Genomic DNA, 22,498 nt, shown 5'->3' with positions numbered 1-22,498 from the left:
CTTAAGAGTGTGGCCTCTGGAGCCAGACCGCCCACGTTCCCAGCCCAGCTTCCCCACTCGGAGGCCAGGTGACTCCAGGCAGTGCTGAGGCTTCAGTTTTCTTGTTGAAAGTGGGGTGGGGACAGATTGTTGTAAGGATTAAGTGCGTTAATACATGCACATTACATAGGATAGTGTCTGCCACATGCTGAGTGCTCGGTATGTGTTCATTGTTGTTATTACCGAATTTGTCAGGCTAAAAGTTTTTCACATTCCCGTACTGACAAGTTTCCACTCTTAAAGGTCATAAGAGTTTTTGACATTCACTAGCAAACTAGGAAAGTATTCAAGTTGAATTCTTAAACTTGATTTCATTTTATCTGGCTGTCTCAGTTTTGTCTGTCAAAATGTTACTTGACTTTTATGATGTAAATTACAGAGTCACCGGGGTTGATTCTAGCAGTTGTTCACTATCTCAATTCCTTAATTCCTCTGAATGAGAAATACTTGCAGTTTCTCTTTGAGTAGCTCAGCACGTATCTTGGGATGTCAGGTGTCGTTCTGTGTGACAGTTGATGGCTGTAAATCTGCTTGACGAGGTCCGTGGTCTGGTTGTGCATACACCGGTTGGTGCAGACTGAGTCTGCAAGAGGCTTAGGCTTAAAGTTGCCTCCACACCTCCCCTACATTTGCAGATTCATTGAGGGCAGTCCTAGCAGCTGAGACTAAATATAGGGCCTTTTTTTTTCCTTTGTATATATTGGAAACCATTTCCACCATTTCAGAAAGGGTGGAAGAATAGTACAAGCCCTTTTTTCTCTGCATTTGTAAGTAAGTTGCAGACCTGATGCCCTTGATCCCCAATTACTCTAGCGGGCATATCCTGCGAGCAAGGACCTTCTTCCATAACCACGGCAGCCTTCGGAGTCCAGCAGTTAGTCATGATACTCCCCCACCATCTAATCACAGGCTGGTCCCATGCAGGTTTTGCCAGTTGTTTGTTCCAGTAACATCCTCACAGCAAAGGGATCCAGTTCAGAGTCTTGAGTTGCCTTCAGTCTGGAACCTAATCTCAGCCGTTCCTTGGTTTTCATTCCCTCAGTACTTAGGGAGGTTGTAGGCCAGTTGTTCTGAAAGATGTCCCTCAGTTTGGGTCCTGATGTTTCCTCATGACCTGATTCAACTTGTGTGTCTTTGGCAGGAACGCCTCAGGAGATGCCAGGCTCTTCCACCACGTCTGCCTGGTGGACCCGGGTCTGTTTGTCCCATCTCTGGTTAACTTGATGAAGCATCTCCATCCTAGCATTCCTCTACTTCCTTTTGTAACTCAGGATTTTGTTGGGAGGCATTCTGAGATCATGAGAAGAGCTTAATCCTCTTTGCACTTCAGTGTCTTTTCTGTGTGTAATGCCATGGTGGACTCGTGTTTTCCTTTTGTCTTCAGTGGGTCAAGATCTGTTACTGTCACTGTTTACTTTGATGCTCAGATCCCAGCGGGCCCCTGTGACCCTCCCCACCGTTCTGGAGCCCTACTTCCTCTTTGCCACAGATATTCCAGATTTGTCTCTTTTTACCTTGCCCAGCCTGAAACTCGCTCGCTCTCTAAGGAGCCTGGTTTCTTCCAGTGGAGTATAGTGTTTGGAAAAGCAGTGCTGGGCACTAGTGGGGGTGAGGGGGTCCCTCCTGTGAGAATATTGCTGCCCCTGTGCTCTTTCCTTGAGCAGACAGAGCTAAGAGATACACGTCCATTTGTTGGTGCGAGTGAATGTTTCTACATCTGTTGAAAACCTTGCATTCACCCATTGTCATCCTGCATGGTTCATTCCAGTGTTTCCCTTCACGTTTGAGACTTCCTTCTCTGACGGTGAGAAAGGTGCCTCCCATTCTCTACAAAATATTTATTTGACCGAATCAGTGTCCTTCTGTCGCTGCTGACCCCTCACTCAGATTCTGACGCCCCTCGCCAGGGCATTCCCCCCCCCCCCCACCCCCGCCCCCACCGCCGTCTCCATCACTCCACACAGGCTGGGCTGCTGAGGCTCTCCCACCAACACCTGCCGCCTTGTCCTCAGCCTGTTGCTTTTATAAAAAGCGTTTTTCTTTTCCTGTGTGTCTGTGTAGGTGTTTGTGTGTCCATCCTCTGTGCTTACCTGTGCTTGTTGCTGCATGTGTGTTTGCTACTAGATGGTCTGCTTGGCCGGGGGAGCGTGCTCTCCAGGTCTGCACTGGGGAGTGAGTGGAAGGAGCCATCGTGGACACGGTGAGGGGTGCCTCCAGAGCCCCACGGAGGAGCAGGGCACCGTATCTTTAAAGCAGACAGGCCAGGGCTGCAGAGGTCCGTAGCTAGGGGCTGGCCTTGCCACCCCCAGTGATGGCGTGGCCACTGCCTCAGTTGTAAGAGAGCATCAGCCTTCTCTCCCCACAGGCTGACTTTTAAGTTCGTTGTCTTTACCTGTGTGTGAATTATTTTGGAACAGGTTTAATGAAAGTTGATGTAACTCAACTTACTGAGTCTAACATTTGCTCACTAGTGTCGCTCACTAATATTTGTGTGGTATCCGGTCCAAATGTGTCATAGATTCTGTAGCATTCTATTTGTATTTTATTTTTGAATTGTTTTTTCACTGTACGTTCATTTGCTATATCACACGAGCCTTTATCACTGTGATTAGCTTTCTGGTCTTTGACCTGTAATACGATGAGCCAGGTGTATGCTTCAGGTAATTGTATTCTGTGATACCTCCTTGCTGTGAGGACCAAATATGAACAGAAACTTGGGGCTCACTCCCACGTGGCTTCCTCTAAAACAGGTTGGGGTGGCTTTTGGTGTCCCCTGTTGCTTTTCTTCAATCTTTCTCTTCTGGTCATTGTTTTTAATTGTTTATATGATTGACATTCTCTTGTTCTCCGTGTGGCTATGAAAATAGCTTTTAATGTTTCATTTCTATCTGATTAACTCTGTTCCACCAACCTTGGTTTCCAGTTCGAGTTAGGCCTGCTTTTCATTTCATTTGTTATTATAATGATGAATGTACTAATTATTATTGCAAAGATTGTTTAGATACTCCAACTGCTTATTTGTATTTATCACTGTTTTCTTGTTCATCAGTGCCTTCCTATAGAAGCACACGTGAATAGGCCTACAAACCACAAAACCCCTTGTTATTCTCAGATACCAGTTTCTGCCGGAAGAATGGGTTTATTAATACCTTGACACACCTCTCTCAAAAAGGGGCTGACTCCTTGTCCTAAATGTTTTCTTCTTAGAAACAAGTAGCTATGGAAGGAAGGATCGCCTCATTGCTCTGTTTCCCCTGCTGGGTTATTTCTGTCTCTGATGTGATCTGTGCAGTATGGTTTCTGGACGTGCTACAGCCTGTGTTTTTGTTTTTTAACTGCTGCTCTGTTCTTCACTGTGAAGAATTACCCTTTTCTTTGCCATTCAGATGTTTTGAAAGGTATTTGTGCTTACATGCAATTTAATACTCATATCACATTTTTCTCTGGCAACAGCTTTTACCTCACCAACTGTCCGTCCTTTCATACCACATCCAGTAAAGAGAGAATCTGATTTTATAACACAGGTTGAAAGTCTTCAAGTTGAGGCTTCAGGTAAAATACATTTACTGACAATAAAAACTTTTCCATGCTCTCTTCAAAGAATTGGCAGAAAATACTTCAAAACCTGAAAAAGTATAGTTTGAGTAATTTCAAAGCACAGTGTGTCTTAGAGGTTGGTAGGTACATGAATTGTATGGAAATTAGTCTGTTCTTAGGTGTTACTTTTACAGTAGAAAGAGAAGGATGTGTACCAAGCTTTTACTTGAAAAACTGGTGGAATTTAATTGGTAACCCACTCCAGTGTTCTTGCCTGGAGAATCCCATAGACAGAGGAGCCTTGGATTGCAAAGAGCCCAACACACTGAGGGACTAACAGTGCACATGGGGAATTAAATACACATGGGGAATTAAAGTGCTGATTAGGGCAACGCCCTGGGGATAAAGAAATGCACATGATAGGGAAAGACAAGAATCTGAAATTGAGGCAAAGGGAAGGAACTTGAGCAGAGTCATGATTCCCATTCATTAGCTCAGGGCTAATGTGCTTAGTATTCTGGGGGTTATTTGTTATTCTTGTTTTCCTCCGTTTTTCTCATTTATCCTGTTTTATTTTTGAAGCTGTCTTAAAACTTTCTTTTCCCCCTGAAAGGGGTGAGGAGTAACTAAATTAAAATGAGCCCATAGATGTTTCTTGGTTGCATCAGGCATTTGTTTTGTCTTATAGCTGGTGTGGCTTTTAGACCCTCTTATCCAAATTTCAGAGACCGCGAAACCTCCGTGGCTCTGTTGGTGTGCTGCTCATGTCCCTGTGTGCTTGCTTTGTTTTGTAGACTGGCTCACAGAGTGATCACTCATCCCCGCTGGCCTTTGGTTCCGTGGTGCACATGGAGTGTAGGACTCGGGGGTCTGGGCCAGAGTGAGCGAAGCCTGAGGCCCAAGATGGAGAAGAAACGAAGAAAGAAATGAAAGCCTTGTTTCAGGCCAAGCCACAAGGGGCCATGAAATTTAACTTTTATTTACGTTGGACAAGACTGTAAAATGGCGGATCAGTAATGTTTCAGCTTTTAGCTGAAACAGAAATTAACTTATAATCAAGAAAGAAAAAAGTGCGATTTGAGTTTATGCGATTTTATGACCATACTCACTACGACCATGAAGCTTGTCAACATCTGGCTGCTTCTGCTGGTGGTTTTGCTCTGCGGGAAGAAGCATCTGGGCGACAGACTGGAAAAAAAACCTTTTGAAAAGGCCCCATGCCCCGGCTGTTCCCACCTGGCTTTGAAGGTGGAGTTCTCCTCAACGGTTGTGGAATATGGTAATGATATTATTTTAAATGTTAGGGACTTCCCCCTCAGTGTGTTGGGTTTTTTTGTTTTCTTTTTTCAGATTTATTATAAACATTAACTTTTGCCAAAAACATTTCCCTCTCTTCTGCAATGAATGTCAAATGGGCTGAGAGCGTAGTGTTTGTATATTCTGCTGGTTTGGTTTTTCAGTTTAATTATTTTATATAAAGCAAAGAAACTGACATTCTGAATTATTTCCCTAAACTTGGATTCCATGGGACAGATGTCATGGTAGCTGGTGAGGGACTTTGGAGGGGCTGAAAGTTTATGTGACCAGTTGTGAATAACTAAGCAATGAGTCTTATAAGATCTGCCCTAAGTTTCGTTAACTTCTCAGGAAGAAGAGAGCCTTCACTTCTCTGAATTCCTCCTTCTTCCTTGAAACCTTACGTGCATTTCTCTGTCATATGCTCAAACTTCTGTTAACATTCGGTGTTTGAAAAGTAGCTCAGGTGTCTGGTTTTGAGTGATGTGTCCTGTGATCAGTGGGGTTCATCCAGATCGTTGTAGCTCAGAACTCTGGAAACTGCCATCCAGGATGTTTAGTCTGTTTACTGCTCTTTCTCCTGTAGGTTTTATGATATATATGTTTTCTTTTACCGGGAAAACGTTATATTAGATATACTCTTGTATAATGTCATAATATAGGTTTGTAAGTTCTTATTTTTATTTTGTGGTCATTGATTTCAGAGTACATTGTGGCTTTCAATGGATACTTTACGGCCAAAGCTAGAAATTCATTTATTTCAAGCGCCCTGAAGAGCAGTGCAATTGACAACTGGAGAATTATACCTCGAAACAATCCATCCAGTGACTACCCTAGTGATTTTGAGGTGATTCAGATAAAAGAGAAACAGAAGGCGGGGCTGCTGACTCTTGAAGACCATCCAAACATCAAGCGGGTAACACCCCAGCGGAAAGTCTTTCGTTCCCTCAAGTACATGGAGGGTGAGTACTGCTCCCGAGGGCTGGTCTGTGTGCATCTCTGCTGTGCTGGAAGCAGAGGGGTTGTGTGTGTTGACACAGGGCAGTATCTGAGAAATAGTACAGTGAACACCGCGTCTTTCATCAGCTGTGAACACTTTCTCAGCAGGAATAAAACAAACCAGAAAAGAGACTTTGTGCTTCTGATTGAAAGTTTGCAGTAAGAATGATCTCTGTTGTGTGGGAAGAGGTTTTCACCAGGTTTCTCTCAGAGCCTTCAGGCTGTGAGGCCCTGACGCCCCTTCACGCTTGGAAACTAAGATGGTGTCTTTGAGTCTCCCTGCTTGCATTTTGTGTCTTGCAGTGCGAGTTTTTATTTTGGATGCATCTGGCAAAATGCCTTTTCTTTGGGTTTCATTTTGCTTTTCTCAGACCCTCCTGACCGTGCACCTTTGTGCCTCAGCTGGGCTTGTTGAAGCTGGAAGCCGGGCACGTGCGGGGATGGAATTTGCTGAGTCCCTTTCAGCTCCAGGGCTCACTCCCCGAGTCCTTACGACGGGCCTGTGGAGAGAAGTTCGTTCTCAGATAACCAAGTGAGGATTAGAATATGCTAGTTTCCAAAGCAGGTGTAGTACTTGCAGGGGAAAGGGTTTTTCCCTGTTCGTCAGAAACTGGGGTAGCAAATAGATAATAGCTGTTACTGCTTATTGTTGTTTCTTTCATTAGAAGGGAAACGAAATAAGAGGCTGAGAGCCTCTGAGGTTTAAAAACACACCCGGGGACAAGCCAGTTCACGTGCCAGCTGCGGAGTTCAGGGGTGTCTGACCTTGCAGAGCTCTTTCCATTAGTCCATGTTTTGTGTGTTCTCTTTGAAAAGCCGTCACCTCAAAGCAATCCATGAAGATAAAAACAAATCAGACCTGTGCAGTTAGCCAAATGTATGCCTTGTGTCTTTTTATTCTTTAAAGAGCTGCAGAATATTTTAGGAAATGTGGTAGCATGGGGAGTATATGGAGCTTCATGGTTCGGGGTCCCCTTCTGTGCCCTCTCCAGCATGGTTGTCAGCTGCTGGGCTGCCCTGAAAGGAAGTGATGTACCTCTTGCTCTGGTCATGAGCTGTGGGTACCTGTGGTGAGCATCTTTTCTTTAAGCTTCCGCTCATCCAGAAAATGGAGATGATGCTACCCACCTGAGTTCTTCTGACGGTGAAAGGAAATAGTGCATGTGAAGAGAGCTTAGCAGAGTTCTTGGGCTGTTATAAGCAGATGTTAAATGTTCATTTTGGGGAATTCCCTTGCGGTCCAGTGGTCAGGACTCTGAGCGTTCAGTGCTGGGGCCTGGGTTCAATCCCTGGTCAGGGAACTAAGATCCTGTATGCTGCATGGTCCAGCCAAAAAACCCAACTCAGTTTTCTGTGGCTCTGTTGTTAGAATGCTTTGCTTTATTTAGGGTGGGAACCTGTCACACTCTGGATCCCACCCCTGGTCTCGGTGGGCTGTAAGACAGAGCTGACCTGATTTCCACGAGACAGCACTGCGAGGCGTTTGGAGGACAGATTGGTGTCCCCTATCTGTTACTTGTCTCTCGGATAATAGATACCAGTTCCTTCAGGGGCTACTCATAGGACCTGGCCTTACCCTTTTAATGGCTTGCTTGCAAATATGTCCCGTTTTCTCTAAATTGCTCCTAACGAGTAAAGCCAGAACCGAGTCCTCCGGGTGTAGTATGGTCTGCTGGAGGGAGAGCATGACAGACCCTGCTTGGTCTGAATATTGTCCTTCAGTCAGTGCCCTGGCTGTGGACTGAAGGCACAGAGTCAATATGGGAGGGTCAGTGCAGAATCGTTTCAGTTGCAGTGTGCAAATAGTCACTTAATGGAATTGACACAACTGTGTATTTCTCCAGGTCCTTGTATTTTCATGGGTGTAGCCTGGTGAGACTGGAAGGAGAGCGATAATAACTTCCTTTAGAAACTGAACCTCAGTAGTATTACAGGTGGTCCTCTAGAGAAGGGTTTGAAATATGTTTTTTTCTTCTTTATAGCATGGTTTTTGAAAGGTAAAGGCACACCCTTGTGATATTTCTGCTTTTTTCTTCCATTAAAAAACAAATGCTTACAGATGGTAAAATTCATGCTTTTTAGTGCACAGTTTGGCAGGTCTTGATAAAAGTGCAGTCAATCAAGTACCTGCCAACAAAATCAAGATGTAAAATGTTGCCCCCAGCAGGTCTCCCCGAGGCCTGTGTAGGTGTTTTGGTTTTTGAAGGGCGATGTTCTAGTAGATACTCGTGCTGAGGACCTTGAACAGGCCACAGTAGGACAAGGTCGGAGCGAGGTGTCCTGGGGTCACGGGACTTCTTCCTGTCTGAGATCACACAGTAAATGGAGAAACTGCACCGTTCCTTGGTGCACGTTTTCTTGCACTCTGCCCCGCCCCCCCCCCCCCCCCCCCCACCCCTTTGGTTCATGGAGAATAAGTGGTTGGTGAAATACCAAGCATTTCTTCAATTTCAGTATCAAAACTGACTATTTCTTTAGAAGTAATCATTTTATCAGTTGCTCTCTCCCTCTTATTGGTGAGAAGATTCCAGGTAAAGAACTGTTTGGGAAGAATGTGGTGGCTAAATAATGTCCTGTGGATGTAACTGTGTTGAGAAGTTCCTTCTAGCAGAGGGGAGAGAGTGTGTCTCCCGCACGGGGGTCTCAGGAGGGGGTCACTGCACTGGTGGAAGGAGTTTCCCCTGACAGGTATGCATCCTGAGTTTCTGCTCTCTTTCCTTGCCTGCAGCTGAGCCTGGCCCGCCCTGTAACGAGACCCGCTGGAGCCAGAAGTGGCAGTCGTCACGGCCCCTGCGCAGGGCCAGCCTCTCCCTGGGCTCCGGCTTCTGGCACGCCACTGGGAGACACTCGAGTCGGCGGCTGCTCAGGGCCATCCCACGCCAGGTCGCCCAGACGCTGCAGGCCGACGTGCTGTGGCAGATGGGCTACACAGGTGGGTGTGGGGGGCCGGACAGGCCTCCTCCCTCTCCAGCATCTGTAGCTGAGGGTGTGCCACCTCATGCATCTGCTTCTGCAGGTTGAGCTGGACGCACTCAGCTGTCCCTTTGTCCAGCGTGTGGGTGGCAGCTCCTGTTTTTGTCTAGTCCTGCTGACTTTGTGTGTCTTATGTTTCTGAGGTGGTCAGGGCATGTTCTTTCCTGTTGTTGCACGTGAGCAGACACAGTACTTACTGCCCACGCCGGGGCTGACTGGCAGTCCAGTGGAGTTCTGTCATTTCCCGGGGAAGGAAGTCAGATCCAGAGATGTCACCTTGATTTGAGCTCATCCTCGCATGCAGTGGCCTGTGTGCAGCATGGCTAAGTGATTGTCGAGATTGTGATCTTTTGTTTCAGAGCAGGAAACAATATTAAAGACTGTTTCTTAGAAAATAGAACTCACAGCCAATCAGATGTTTTTTCTTACTGATTAATCATGGCAGAAAATTCAAACTGATGTGGAAGTTTGGGTCGTAAACATCAGCTCATGTCTCTGGCCCCTGGTACGTCACAGTTTGTCTTAGTGTCTTTCCATTTCTCCTTGGCTTAGAGACCCAGAGACCTTACCCCTGCTCAGACTTAACACTCAGGAGACTGACATTTTATTAAATGATGATTTCCTCTTGGTTTATCTTTTTAGGGCAAAAGCTTCACAAAACAGAAAATCTCTAATCATCAGAAAAGCATTTTTTATTTCCCCCACACTAGCTATTTTCTAGTATTGTGTGTGCATTTAAAAAAAGGAAACAATATACTTTGATGGTTATTTCATTGTAAATTGATTATTTAATATTTAGTATTGATACGTAAACACAATTCTCTTACTGGAAAGACATTCACGTATCAAGGCTTACTCCTGTTAGCTTTTAAATAATATGAGTATATTGTATTTTTTTTCCTACGTATTTTCTAGAATTTCTTGATCTGACAGTATCAGTCATATTTCACATTGGTGCACTTGGCTTTTGGCCAGTATCTGAGATAGACTTGTTATTATAGCAAAGTGTGTAGTATAGTGGTTTTCCTTTAAGTGTGGTTTTCCCTGCATGTGGGTGAAAGCTCGTGTCTGCAGAGTTGTTGTCATGAGTGAACAGCACTGAGTCCTTGTCAGGAGGAGGAGCCGCCCCCCGCTCCTATGAGTGAGGGCCTTGTGCTCTGCACTACCCCCAGGGCCCCTCAAAGGGGAATGGAGCCTGGAGAAAATGGCCTGAAGAGGACAGTCCATCATCAGCGGAGGATTTGGGGGAGGTGGTTTCACGCCCGGGTGCGGGTGACGGTTGAGGGGTGGCCAGAGGGATTTCCTGTGTGTCCACGGGTCTTACTTAGCAGCTGGTGTCGGCCATCCTCAGCTGTCCCTCTCGCTGGCCTTGGCTCAGCCAGGCCCCAGGCATCTCCCTACTGTGTGCATTCTGTGGGCAGGCTTTGCCTCTGGGTCCCTTGGTGTTCTGTGTGGGTCCCAATAGGGAATGTATTTTATACACAAAAATCCAGAACAGTGGTTTTTCTGAACACGATTCTACTCTCTTCTTGGAATAAGGCACTAATGTAAGGGTTGCCGTGTTTGACACTGGGCTAAGTGAGAAGCACCCCCACTTCAAAAACGTGAAGGAGAGAACCAACTGGACCAATGAGCGAACGCTGGACGACGGTGGGTGGCCGGGGGCCTGAGGGGCATTTCTGGTCGCTCCCATCCTCTCTTTTATCAGCTGAGGGGATTTTCCTTTGTAAATGATTAAATAGTCTGTATATGACAGTCATTCAGACAAACCCAAGTTGCTTTGTGCCTTTGGCAGAAGCTTTTCTAAGTATCTCAGAGGAGGTTGGGAGGTGACTGAGGAGAGGGGTTGCCTGGTGGGAGGAATCCTTGCTGTTTGGGGGGAGCAGAAGCTGTTGGCCCCCGAGGTGGGGCTGGTGAGGTGCAGACTCTGAGTGGAGGCCCTGGAGAGGCACCGGGGACTGTGTCTTGGACTTGGAGAAGGAGTCTGTTTGAATCGATGGCCCACATTAGCAGCCGTGCTTCATGACTTTTTCCTTTCGGACAGCAGGGTTGGGCCATGGCACTTTCGTGGCAGGTGTGATAGCCAGCATGAGAGAGTGCCAGGGATTTGCTCCCGACGCAGAACTTCATATTTTCAGAGTCTTTACCAACAATCAGGTATGTGTTTTGAGGGCCCCTAAAACTTAATGAATTGGTTTTACAATGTGAAAAGAGCAGGCTGGTTTAAAGGCAATGCACATCCATGGTGCTGAGCATCTCCCGGCCCCCCACGTGGCTTTGCCCTCCTCCCGCCGCCCCCTTCACCAGCCTCACCGGAACACCAAAGGCCCTACTCCAGGGGGGTTCCTTGCCCTCCCGTTTCTCCTGTCCACCATGCCTCGGGCACACGTGTACTTGAGGATAATCCACGTTTGTGCTCTTGCTGCTTTGCTGGACTGGGGTCGCTTGTGCCCAGCACCCAGCATCATGTTGGGTCATGAGGATTTAGAAGCTTGCGCCCTCGGTCTGCATTTGGAAATGTTCCTGGAAAGAGGGAGGGTCCTGGCTAGTTATTTATTGTTAAAGTCTAATTTTTGCCCAGGTAATACATAATTCACAAACATCCAGGGCACACAGGGATAATTCTCCCAACCCTCCCATCCAGCAGGTTTTTACCTCACTTCCCCAAGTCCCCCATGTGATGCTTTCTTTTGTGCTTATATCCTCTTCTCCTAGAATGTTTTTTGCATATTCAAGCAAGTGTAACTGTATTGTCTTAAGAGCCTTTAAAAAGCATAATTCTGAATCATATTCTCTTTCTACTGTCTTTTTTTTAACATTTTATGTTTATTCACGCTTTTAATTTGTAGTGCTCTTTATTTTTACCTGTGGATCTAAGTTTCCACATCATATAATTTCCTTTCAGCATGAAGAGATGCCTTTAGTATTGCTTGTAATGCAGTCTGTTAGCTATGATTTCTCTCAGCTCTAGTTTATCTGAAAATATCTTTATTTCATCTTTATTCTCAAAAAACTATTTTAACTGAGTATCAAATTCTGGATTGAAAGTCTTTATTCCCTCCAGCACTTTACTCCATTGTTTTCAGTCTATTATTTTCTACTCTGTTTAATTTTGTATCTTATAAAGCACCTGAATGGTGGTACATGAAGTAATTTAACTTTTCTGAGGAAGCTATGAGAGAAATAATAACTATTAGAGAAATAATTCTGTGAAATGACGTTCAGTCTGTTTAGGAATAAAGAATATTAAATATGTTAAACTGTTTGGAAAAACTTAACTGAATAGATGTGTCTTAGGACAAGTCCTTCTGCAAGAGCGGCAACTAGAAGTTTGGGGTCTCCCCTGGGCGGGCAGGCGGGCTGTAAGGTCAGGAAGGTGCTGGATGTGAGACTCGGCGGGACAGGACCTGGGACCCTGCCCTCCCCGGCGTCCAGGCCCGAGGAGCAGAGGCTCTGGGTGTAGTGTACCTGGCGGAGCCTTCGTGGTTCTTGGGACCTCTTTCTGAAGTTCACGTGACTGCCCCATGCCGCTGGCAGCCTGGTACTTGGAGGTTTCACTGCAAGTCCTGAAGCCCTGTTTCCGCACGGCCAGGTCTCCTACACGTCCTGGTTCCTGGACGCCTTCAACTACGCCATCCTCAGGAAGGTTGACGTGCTGAACCTGAGCATCGGCGGCCCTGACTTCATGGACCACCCCTTCGTCGACAAGGTTGGCCCTGTCTCTGCAGGGGCCTGTGCTGGCGTGGTGGCAGCTCCTGCTCTTCCCTCCCCACTTTGCTTGGCGTCTAGCCTGCTGGTGGCTTTGTCACCCACGTGGGGACAGCTCTGAGGGCGTGAGCTGCAGAGACTTGTGGGCAGCAGGTCACGGCGCCGTTTTGGTGCCTCTCACCTGAGCATGAGGCCCGTCTTCTCTGGGCGTGTCAGGAAAGCCCGGGTCTGCTCTGCCGCAGGGACCTGTGTCCTGGAGTCTCTCTTCTAGACACACTGGCTGCCAGACGTACCATGTCTGTCCTGGCCCGATGTTGCACTTCCAGGGAACCTCTTATGTTTTAGTTCTGTTTTTGAAAGTTGTTTTTGGACATTTATATGTTGATTGTCTAAAAGTGATGTCTTTTCATAAGTAAATGCTTGCTAATTTTGTAGGTGTGGGAGTTAACAGCTAACAATGTCATCATGGTTTCTGCTATTGGCAATGATGGGCCTCTTTATGGGTAAGTATCTCTGATAGGAATGACCTTAGAGGTATCTTTTTTCTTGAAATAACTGAAACACTGTTGTTTGTCTGTCTCTGTATTTTTTTTGTACCTGTTTGTATCTATCTAAAACTTGGCGTTGTGGAACTTTTCAATACATACAAAAAAGACTTAGTAGTGAATCTCAGGTACCCACATACTCCAGCGGTTGTGACTCAAGGACAGTCTTGTTTCTGTGTAATTTTTTTTTTCCACCTTTACTGGAAATAGCAATTTGGAGGCCTAACGTTTTTATTCTACTCTTTTTACTCCTGCAAGCAGTCAGGAGAGTAAATCTACTAGAAATAAGTGGGTTCCACAGTATTTATTGAGACCCACTGTGCACGGGGCACAGGGTGAGGAGGTAGATGAGATGCCTGCCTTTTTAGGAAAAGATGCGGATACAGCAAAACTTAACACGAGAGCGTGCAGGCTGGCATGGTGGACACAGACGGGAAGGATCAGATCGGATGGGAGGGCAGAGAGCAGTGTCACAGACAGGTCCCTTTGTGCCCAGTTGTGTGGTGAGTCAGGTCACTTCAGAGTGACCGGAGATCCGGGACGTTAGTCACTGGTTCACAGGCGGTATCTGTTAGAGATCCGAATTTCCTTTCTGCTTACAGCTCCGAGTTTTATTCTGTAATAGCGTCTCTAGTAATGTCTTGGGCTGACACACTTGGCATGGGGCATCTGTCATCGTCCTTGATGGGTTCCTGGGATGGGTGCGGTTCAGTGCTGTGGCAGGGGGTTTGCGGTGATGCAGGGGAAGAACCGAACGCTCAGTCCTGCCCCCACGTGCCCCGGTCCAGGAGAGCCGCTGGCACGGCTGTGTGCTCGTGCCCCGCAAAGCTTGTGTGCTGTCTTGCGTGGCGTCCTGGCTGTGTGGCTGCATGGAGCAGGCCTCAGGAGCCCTGACAGCATGTGTGAAACTGTCCAGGGTGGAGGATTAGGCTGAACTCGATGAAATTAATGGCGCTCCAGGTCATGGTTCCAGCCTCAGTTCCGTCATTGATCCCGCTCTCTTTGTGGGGGTCCAGGTTGTGACTCACGAGTGTGAGTGGCATAAACATGTCCCCAACTAAGTTCTGCTGTGACAGACACCAGTTACTTAGCAATCTCTCTTTAGGCGCTCTTGTCTTCTCTTTCTAATGTTTCTCCATTTACCCCTCCCCCAGTTCTGATGTCCCTGCTCAAGGCCAGCCATCCACAGCTCAGCACCCCCACGTTATTGTTGGTTTCCAGCCCCTTCTCCTGCCTTCAGTTTCCCCAGCCCTCCCTTCCCTGCGCGGGGGATGTGGGACGGAGCCAGGCAGGTCTGCCTGTCCTTAGGCTGAGGGACCTTTGCTTTCCTGAGGCCTGGCCACCGCATGTGGCTCCAGAGGGCACGAGACCTTCCTCAGGGTGGTGGCTGGAGGATGGCATGAGGCAGCCAAGGGAGAGCGCCGTGGACACTGAGCCTCTGTGAGCGGTGGCTGCTCCTTTCCCCTCCTTTTTCCGTGTTTCTGTTGTTAAAATGCAGACAAGCAGTTTCCTTAACTAGGAATCTGCGGTGGATTGCTACTGCCTGGTCAGATCTCAGTTTCTCCTTGGGTTTCAGGGTCTCCTCTAGTCTAGCCTGGAGTGGGCAGACTTTCTGTGAAAGCAGCAGACAGTAAACAGTGGAGTCTCTGTGGGCCACGTGGTGTTTGTTGCGCTTGCTCACCTACCCTGCTAGTGTGAAGGTGGTGTGGATGTGTATAGACAAGTGGGCGTGGCTGTGTCCTGGCAGGAAGTTGGATGAGGCAGAGTTCCACAGCTGTGGCCTCATTGCTCACTGTCCTGTGCACATCTCCCCCAAGTCTGGCTCCTCTCTGGGTCTCCCTGGGGACCCCATGTTTCGGTCGCCATCACCTGCTCCTGCTGCTCACTGCCCCCGCTGCCCCCACACCCTTGGCTTGCCTTTCCATTCATACCAGCTCTTCCACATGCCATCCTGACTGCTCTGCACACGCTGGTCGCTCTTCTGGAATCCTTGTACTCCTGTGGGCAGTCACATGTGGGAGCCTCTAATCAGAGAGCTACTTGTGCTCAGCGTGTTAGCAAGGATCCCAGGAGAGGCGGCCCCGGTGTCAGATTTGTGTCTGCCCTTGGAGCCTCACGGGATCCAGAGTCCACCAGCTGGTGGGCGGGCTGAGGGTGGTACCCGCTCACCAGGGCCCATCCTGAGTGGGTGTGGCTTGTTGCTGGCATTGGGTAGGGCAGGTTGGGTGACCGTAATGCACTAAGAAGCCAAGCTGTGTGTTGTAGGTCTGGCACTGCCTGATCTGTCCCCGTGGGTACCCCTTCTGGGAGCTCTCTGGGGTGTGGCCCCCTTGACACTTGGACTAAATAGTGCCTGGGAGTCTACGCTGCACGTCCTGCTTTTCAGCGCCAGCAAAGCTTTGTCGATGCTTTCCTCTGTATGTTAAGGGTTTAACACTCACAAAGTGTGGGGCTGACAGGGAGAGGGAGGGCAGGAAGGTGGCAATCTTTGGTACTAGCTTCAGTGGGAAGTTCTGCCAGTGATTTCTGTCCTAATCTCTGCTCTCTGATGTCACAGAAATTTGTAAACTTTCACTGTCAGCCAACTGAAAAATCAGTGTGGTGCCTTTGTACAACCAGCTGGTAGTGTGTTGGTGGTGGGTGAGCTAGGGAGGCAGTGCCAGGATCGACTCCATGGGTTAAAACAGAGAATCCTGCTGGTGTCATTTCAGCTACATGGAGCCAGTTGTGGTTCCGGAGTTCATTTACTGGTGGTGGAGCTGAAATAGACAAAGCTCCATAACTGGTGCTCTTATACTTTCCAAAAGTTCAGCTTCGTCTTGACTTCCACCTTGACTCCCCCCGCTTCACCGTCATTTCTTTGTAGATCTAGTGCCCTTGAGGTGCTGGGGAGAATTGCACGGTCTTCCCTGGTGCATCCGTGTCATCTCCCTGAGGAGCTCAGGTTGCTGAGAGATGAGTGGCCCCCATGGTTGCTGTGAGGGAGGGGACAGCTACCCGAGACCTTTGAGAGCTTTGTTTCTGACGGTGGCAGGGACACGTCTGTGGCTGTAGTTCCTTCCACTGGATCTGGACTCAAGCTGGGGAGGCAGGAGGACGCACTTGCAGCAGTTGGGAGGTGATGTGAGGGTGCGTACGTAGGTGATGCTGTGCCAGTGACTGGTCCTGTGAAGCTCAGAGGGCGTGTTCCTTCACGCCTGGCAGTAGAGGGAGACGTGAGCCTGGTGCAGGAGGGTGGGAAGCCGACAGGGCGGGAAGGAAGGCGAGAAGGAGAGGGTGTCCAGTGTGAGGAGATGGAGCTGGCAGAGGTGGCGGTGCGTGGCCAGGGCCGCAGCCCACGTCGCGTCACAGGAGCGCCTGCTGCAGACTCAGACTTGGCCCTCATTTGAGTCTTTCGTTTAAAACGGTCCTCTCCCCTTGTGTTTCTGTGCCTGATGCAGGACTCTGAACAACCCTGCTGACCAGATGGATGTCATCGGAGTGGGCGGCATCGACTTTGAGGACAACATTGCCCGCTTCTCCTCACGGGGAATGACCACCTGGGTAGGCGGGGCTCTCTTCCTGCTGGAGTGTCTGTGTGTGTGTGCGTGTGCGTGCATGTGTGTGTACTTCCATGAGCTGTAATTATGCGTCTGGCTCACCCTCCCGTCCGAGCAGATGCTTCCTCGGATGGCAGCCGGGCACCTGACCTGTACCCGCTGTCCTGGTCTTTCTCACCCACCTGCTGTGTCCTTGGCCTTTATCGAGGCAAGTGTTTTAACGGCATTTTGAGACATGTTCCTGAATAATCTGCGAAGCTGCAGGTGAAGACATCTTTGCTCAGTGTCCCATGTGTGCAGGTCCAGAGCCCATTTATGTGTGGTGGCCAGGAAGGAGTTTTCACTTCACGTGTGTTCTTTCTTCCAGAATATAAGTGCCAGTGGAATTCTCATTTCCCCCAGTTTCAGGGAAGCTTAAGAGAGTACTCAGTTAAAGTCTTACCCTAGGTTGCTTGTATGTCTACACTGACTGTTCTAAGTCATTCTTTCCCTTCTGGTGATAGATTGAAATGCCAGTCGTATCATATAACTTTTTACCTTATTAAGAAAATGTGTCTTTTTTTTTTCCTAATTTTTAATTTTAACTTGCTGATTTTTCTAACATATTTCTAGTTTTTAAGTTGGCTATAAATCAGTTTCCAGTCTTGCATGTTAGCAAAATTTTAGATATTCATTTTTTAAATGCTGTAGAGCATTGCATTATGCTGGTCATTATAAAAACACATCAAAAATAATTTTATTTTCTGTATGATCATTTAAGCTTCTTCTGAATTGCAGTGAATTTCAGATGAAAACCAGCAGCGTGCTCAGGCTGTGCTATTTAGCTGATGGCATTTCTGGTTTCATTCACTCATAACTGCTAAGGGCTGTATGCCCTCATGGGGGCCTGATGGAGACCACACTGCTGTTGTTGCAGGAGCTGCCTGGAGGCTATGGCCGCGTGAAGCCTGACATTGTCACCTACGGCGCTGGAGTGCGGGGCTCGGGTGTGAAAGGGGGGTGCCGGGCCCTCTCGGGGACCAGCGTGGCTTCCCCGGTGGTGGCTGGTGCTGTCACCTTGCTGCTGAGGTGAGTGCTGCTTGGTTGGGAGGGGTAGGTGGCAGCAGGCCAGGGGCCGAGTCCTGTGGCGGGCCAGCTTGTCACGGGGCCTCGCCTGTGTCTGCAGGAGCCAGGAGTCTGTCTCGAGGGTCCTGGGGGCGTTGCCGAGGGTGGGGGCTGTCTGGTCTCCTGCTGTCAGGGGCGGGAGGGGAGTCCTCGATGCCCGCCGTGCCCAGCCTCACAGCCTCTCTGAGCATGACGCTTTCAGTGGGGAGGTCGCCTTCGCTTTCCTCCTCCCTGCAGCGCGGAGAGCACCTCTGGGGGCTCAGCAGTGCTCTGTAGTGTGAGAAGCAGCTCGTGCAGATGCCAGGCCACAGCGAAGCACTTCCTCAGCTCTGGTCTTAGAGCCCCAGGAGCCGCCAGAGCTGCAGCCTGGTCTTGTTCCGTCGGCAGGAGGGGCAGGGCATCCGCCTCGGGCTGAGCTGTGAGCAGTTCTTGTTTCTGCCAAAAGTTCTACTTTATTCTCACATCTCCTGAAGTCAGATTCCCATCTAGACCTGTTAGCAAAAAACACAGTAACACTCCAAGACCAGCCATCCTCGAAGAAAAATACTTAGCAACTATGGAGAGAGAATTTTTCTTTACTGTTTACTGGATTTTTTCTCTGCATTTAGGGAGTCATAGTTTACTTGTATTAATAACATGTAGGTACACAAACGAACGTGTTTTAGTGCTGGTATTCTAAAGCAAGCGAGAGTGGGTGCTGCTGCCTGAGTCCAGTTGTGTTCTGATGCTGAGCCCTCCACCAGGCCCGACCCACTAGGGTCTCTGGACAAAACAGACCTGTGGGGCAGTGGGCTTCCCTCCTGGCCATGACTCTAGGCCACGCAGCATCGAGTGCCTGCTGGACCCACCTCCATCCTCCCCTTCTCCCAGCCAGGCTGTGTCCACCTGTCAGGAACTGTAACTCCTACTTGCAACCTCTGAGGCCAGCTGTATTGAGTTAGTAGGAAAATATGTTTTCCTGGTCAGTTTAGTATAAGCCCAGAGTCCATGCTCTCACAGCCACTTGGAAGGAGGTAAGTGGTCAGTCCCGAGACAGGAGCAGAAATGAGCATGTTTGCCCTTGTCTTACACAAATTTTACTGGAGATCCCATTACATACAGAGCAAGGTTGGAGGTCGTGTGATTGCACTGCTACGGGTTAGGGATGGTCTGGTTTTCCTTCTTTTGCTAAGAACAGATGAACACATATGTGGTTCTCCCCCCAGCACAGTCCAGAAACGTGAACTGGTAAACCCAGCCAGCATGAAGCAGGCCCTGATCGCATCCGCCCGGCGGCTTCCCGGTGTCAACATGTTTGAGCAAGGCCACGGCAAACTGGATCTCCTCCGAGCCTATCAGATCCTCAACAGCTACAAGCCCCAGGCCAGGTTGGTGTGCCCACCTTTCTCCTCTTCCTGGACTCCCTCAGCACAGGCTGTTTGTCTCAAAACAGAACCCACCCCACCAACAAGCCTTGGGGGCCTTGGGGAGCTTCATTCTGGTGCTTCTGCTGGGACACCAGGACTGCTCCCCACTTCCCCACATTCTGCTGTTTGTAATGTCAGTGATTTAAAGCAATGAATTCCTGCTTTTTTTTACTTAGTAAAACTTTTTATGAAGTAACCTTAAACTTACAGAAATTTGCAAAAATCATATGGACGTTCTTATATATCGTACATCAGGACTCCAGCCCTGCCCTGGCTTTTCTGGTGTTAGCATCTTATGTAACCATCGCACACGCCACATAGCCTAGCAGTTAACAGTGATGCATTACCATCCGCTAACCTGCAGGCTATGTTTGGATTTTGCCCAGATTTTCCTCAGCCTGGTCCAGGATCCAGGCCAGCATCGGCACTGCGGTTAGTTGCCACATGTCCTTGGTTTTCTCCAGCTGGGCTCATTGGCTCAGTGCCCTTCCTTTTGTTCTTGGCGGTGCTTGTCTGCATCCTGAGGTTCAGGTGACGTGTCAGGCTGGACCCTCCAGGAAGCAGGCGCCAAGAGATCTTCTGGGGGAGGAGGCGGGAGAAATGGGGAGAGGACCCTCAACGCCGGCACAGGTCTGACATCTTTCCTCATCCCGGAGAATCCCTGAATCAAGGTCACTGTTAGAGGAGGCTGAGTCCCCAGGGTGGGGCCGGCTCTGGTGCCCGCTGCGCTCGGTCCCTGGCACAGATGTGGTGGAGTGTCCGGGGCTGGGCAGTGGGAGAGGCTGTGCCACGGTCCACTGCAGGGGCTCTCTGTCTCTCTGGGACTGCGAAGTGTCTTGGGGGTGCACGCTTGAAGATGATCTTGCTTCTTGCTATACCTTCCGTCACTACATTTAGTATCCTTAGATGGTTCTTTCCTGTAATGGTTCTTATATAGAGATTGCCCCTGGCGATTTTCTGCTTCTCTCACTCCTTGTGCATTTATTAACTGAAATTCTGCTGTAAGGAAGTGCTGTCCTCCTCTCTTATTATTTCAGTTACATCAGCATGGACAGAGATCCTTGTTTCACTCTGACTATAATCCATTAATGTCTTTGTTTGTTCATTGCTCCTGTTGTCCCAGATTTGGCTCTCTGGAGTTCCTTCTGTTTGGCTCCTGTGTCTTTTCAGCGTGTCTCCATCATTGTCCACTGGCAGCATTTCTATGCCCACTGTGGGTATCAGTTCTTTGTCCAAGCAGCCCTGGTCCTTCAGCTGGAGAGTGGGGTTTAGAAATGGACTCCTGGCTCCAGGTGTGCTCTTGGTGGCTGTGCTCCTGCTTGTTTCTCGGCCCTTCCTGCAGACTGAGCTGGCGAGTGTCCGCATACACACTCCTGTACCTTTTCTGTGTCTGTGATGCCACCTGTCTCCCGTCCCACCCACAGCCCTCAGAGTCTTCTCGCTGGTTGTCCTTCTCCAGGAGCAGGCAGCCTGGCTGTCACTCTTCACCGTGTCTCTGTTGACTCGGTCCTAGGACGCACACGTGGAAAGTTTTAGAGCTGTAACTCGTACCCTCGTGAACACAAGTTTACTCCCTAGAGGATGGCAGTTGTGGGTAGTTCTTTTTAGATTTATAGAACGTGCAGGCCAGGAAGCAACAGTTAGAACTGGACATGGAACAACAGACTGGTTCCAAATAGGAAAAGGAGTACGTCAACGCTGTGTATTGTCACCCTGCTTATTTAACTTCTATGCAGAGTACATCATGAGAAATGCTGGGCTGGAAGAAACACAAGTTGGAATCAAGACTGCCGGGAGAAATATCAATAACCTCAGATATGCAGATGATACCACCCTTATGGCAGAAAGTGAAGAGGAACTAAAAAGCCTCTTGATGAAAGTAAAAGAGGAGAGTGAAAAAGTTGGCTGAAAGCTCAACTTTCAGAAAACGAAGATCATGGCATCTGGTCCCATCACTCCATGGGAAATAGATGGAGAAACAGTGGAAACAGTGTCAGACTTTATTTTTTTGGACTGCAAAATCACTGCAGATGGTGATTGCAGCCATGAAATTAAAAGACACTCCTTGGAAGGAAAGTTATGACCAGCCTAGATAGCACATTCAAAAGCAGAGACATTATTTTGCTGACTAAGGTCCGTCTAGTCAAGGCTATGGTTTTTCCACTGGTCATGTATGGATGTGAGAGTTGGGCTGTGAAGAAGGCTGAGTGCTGAAGAATTGATGCTTTTGAACTGTGGTGTTGGAGAAGACTCTTGAGAGTCCCCTGGACTGCAAGGAGATCCAGTCAGTCCATTCTGAAGGAGATCAGCCCTGGGATTTCTTTGGAAGGAATGATGGTAAAGCTGAAACTTCAGTACTTTGGCCACCTCATGCGAAGAGTTGACTCATTGGAAAAGACTGATGCTGGGAGGGATTGGGGGTAGGAGCAGAAGGGGATGACAGAGGATGAGATGGCTGGATGGCATCACTGACTGGATGGACGTGACTCTTGAGTAAACTCCAGGAGTTGGTGATGGATAGGGAGGCCTGGCGTGCTGCGATTCATGGGGTCACAAAGAGTCGGACACGACTGAGCGACTGAACTGAACTGAATCATATTTTTAGTGACCTCAGTTCATTTCTTTCCTTCCTCCCCACCAGGCCCTGTCAGTCCGATTTTGCCTTTTATTTTCAATATAGTTGAGTTCACTGGTTAGTATGTGTATTTCTTTCTGGATTCCCACTACATTCTGGTTGATTCAGCTGGTTACGTATTGCATTGTGAAAGAGGACAGTGACTTTAAGGTCTGAGCTGCACAGAATGCGCCTGGCCAGCTGTGGTCCTCCGATCCCTCTGTTCTGCCCCCCGCCCCTCTGCCCCCACAGGTAACAAGGCCAGGTGTTTTTGATTTATCCTTCTTGAATTTCTTTTTTCACAAATGAGCAGATACATATCTATCTTCTTATATATCCCCTTTGTTACATGAAGGATACATTATTATAAATACTGTTTTGTACTTTTTTCATGTAAAGGTGTCCTGGAAATCACTTTGTATCCATTCATAGAGATCTTGCTTCTCCTTTTTTATAGCTTCCTAGTGTGGATACCTTTGTGTATTCAAGTACATGTCTATATATGGGCATTTAAAATGTTTTCAGTATTTCGTCATTTTAAGCTGCTTGTGTCTGTGTGTCCTAGTTTCGTTGGAGTTGTGTCTGTAGGGAAGATTCCTAGAAGCAGGGTCGCTGGGTCCAGGCTGTGAGCAGAGGGTGCCCAGGGGGTACCGCTGGCCTGTCTGCCCAGAGCTGCACTTCATGCCTGTCTGACACATGGGATGTGCTCCCTCAGGGTTGCTTTTATTTGCAGTTCTC

At 48.4% G+C, this 22,498-nt stretch overlaps 1 protein-coding gene across 2 annotated transcripts in view; it reads left to right on the top strand.

Annotated features, from left to right (window-relative positions):
- MBTPS1 (membrane bound transcription factor peptidase, site 1) overlaps positions 1-22,498 on the top strand; it is a 45,069-nt gene that overhangs the window by 4,746 nt on the left and 17,825 nt on the right. The window contains exons 2-11 of one of the 2 annotated variants that reach the window (XM_052655423.1): positions 4,371-4,855; positions 5,577-5,834; positions 8,600-8,803; positions 10,384-10,494; positions 10,892-11,001; positions 12,437-12,553; positions 12,988-13,055; positions 16,538-16,640; positions 17,553-17,704; positions 18,946-19,107. In XM_052655423.1, the coding sequence (XP_052511383.1) occupies positions 4,672-4,855; positions 5,577-5,834; positions 8,600-8,803; positions 10,384-10,494; positions 10,892-11,001; positions 12,437-12,553; positions 12,988-13,055; positions 16,538-16,640; positions 17,553-17,704; positions 18,946-19,107 (1,469 nt within the window). In that variant the 5' untranslated portion in view covers positions 4,371-4,671. The remainder of the gene's footprint in view (positions 1-4,370; positions 4,856-5,576; positions 5,835-8,599; positions 8,804-10,383; positions 10,495-10,891; positions 11,002-12,436; positions 12,554-12,987; positions 13,056-16,537; positions 16,641-17,552; positions 17,705-18,945; positions 19,108-22,498) is intronic. The other variant, XM_052655424.1, reaches the window with a different exon arrangement.

Source organism: Budorcas taxicolor, chromosome 18 (genome assembly GCF_023091745.1).
Source record: "Budorcas taxicolor isolate Tak-1 chromosome 18, Takin1.1, whole genome shotgun sequence".
In the NCBI taxonomy this organism is placed as follows: Eukaryota; Metazoa; Chordata; class Mammalia; order Artiodactyla; family Bovidae; genus Budorcas; species Budorcas taxicolor.
Note: the sequence above shows the minus strand (reverse complement) of the source record. Positions and strands in the feature narration are given on the sequence as shown.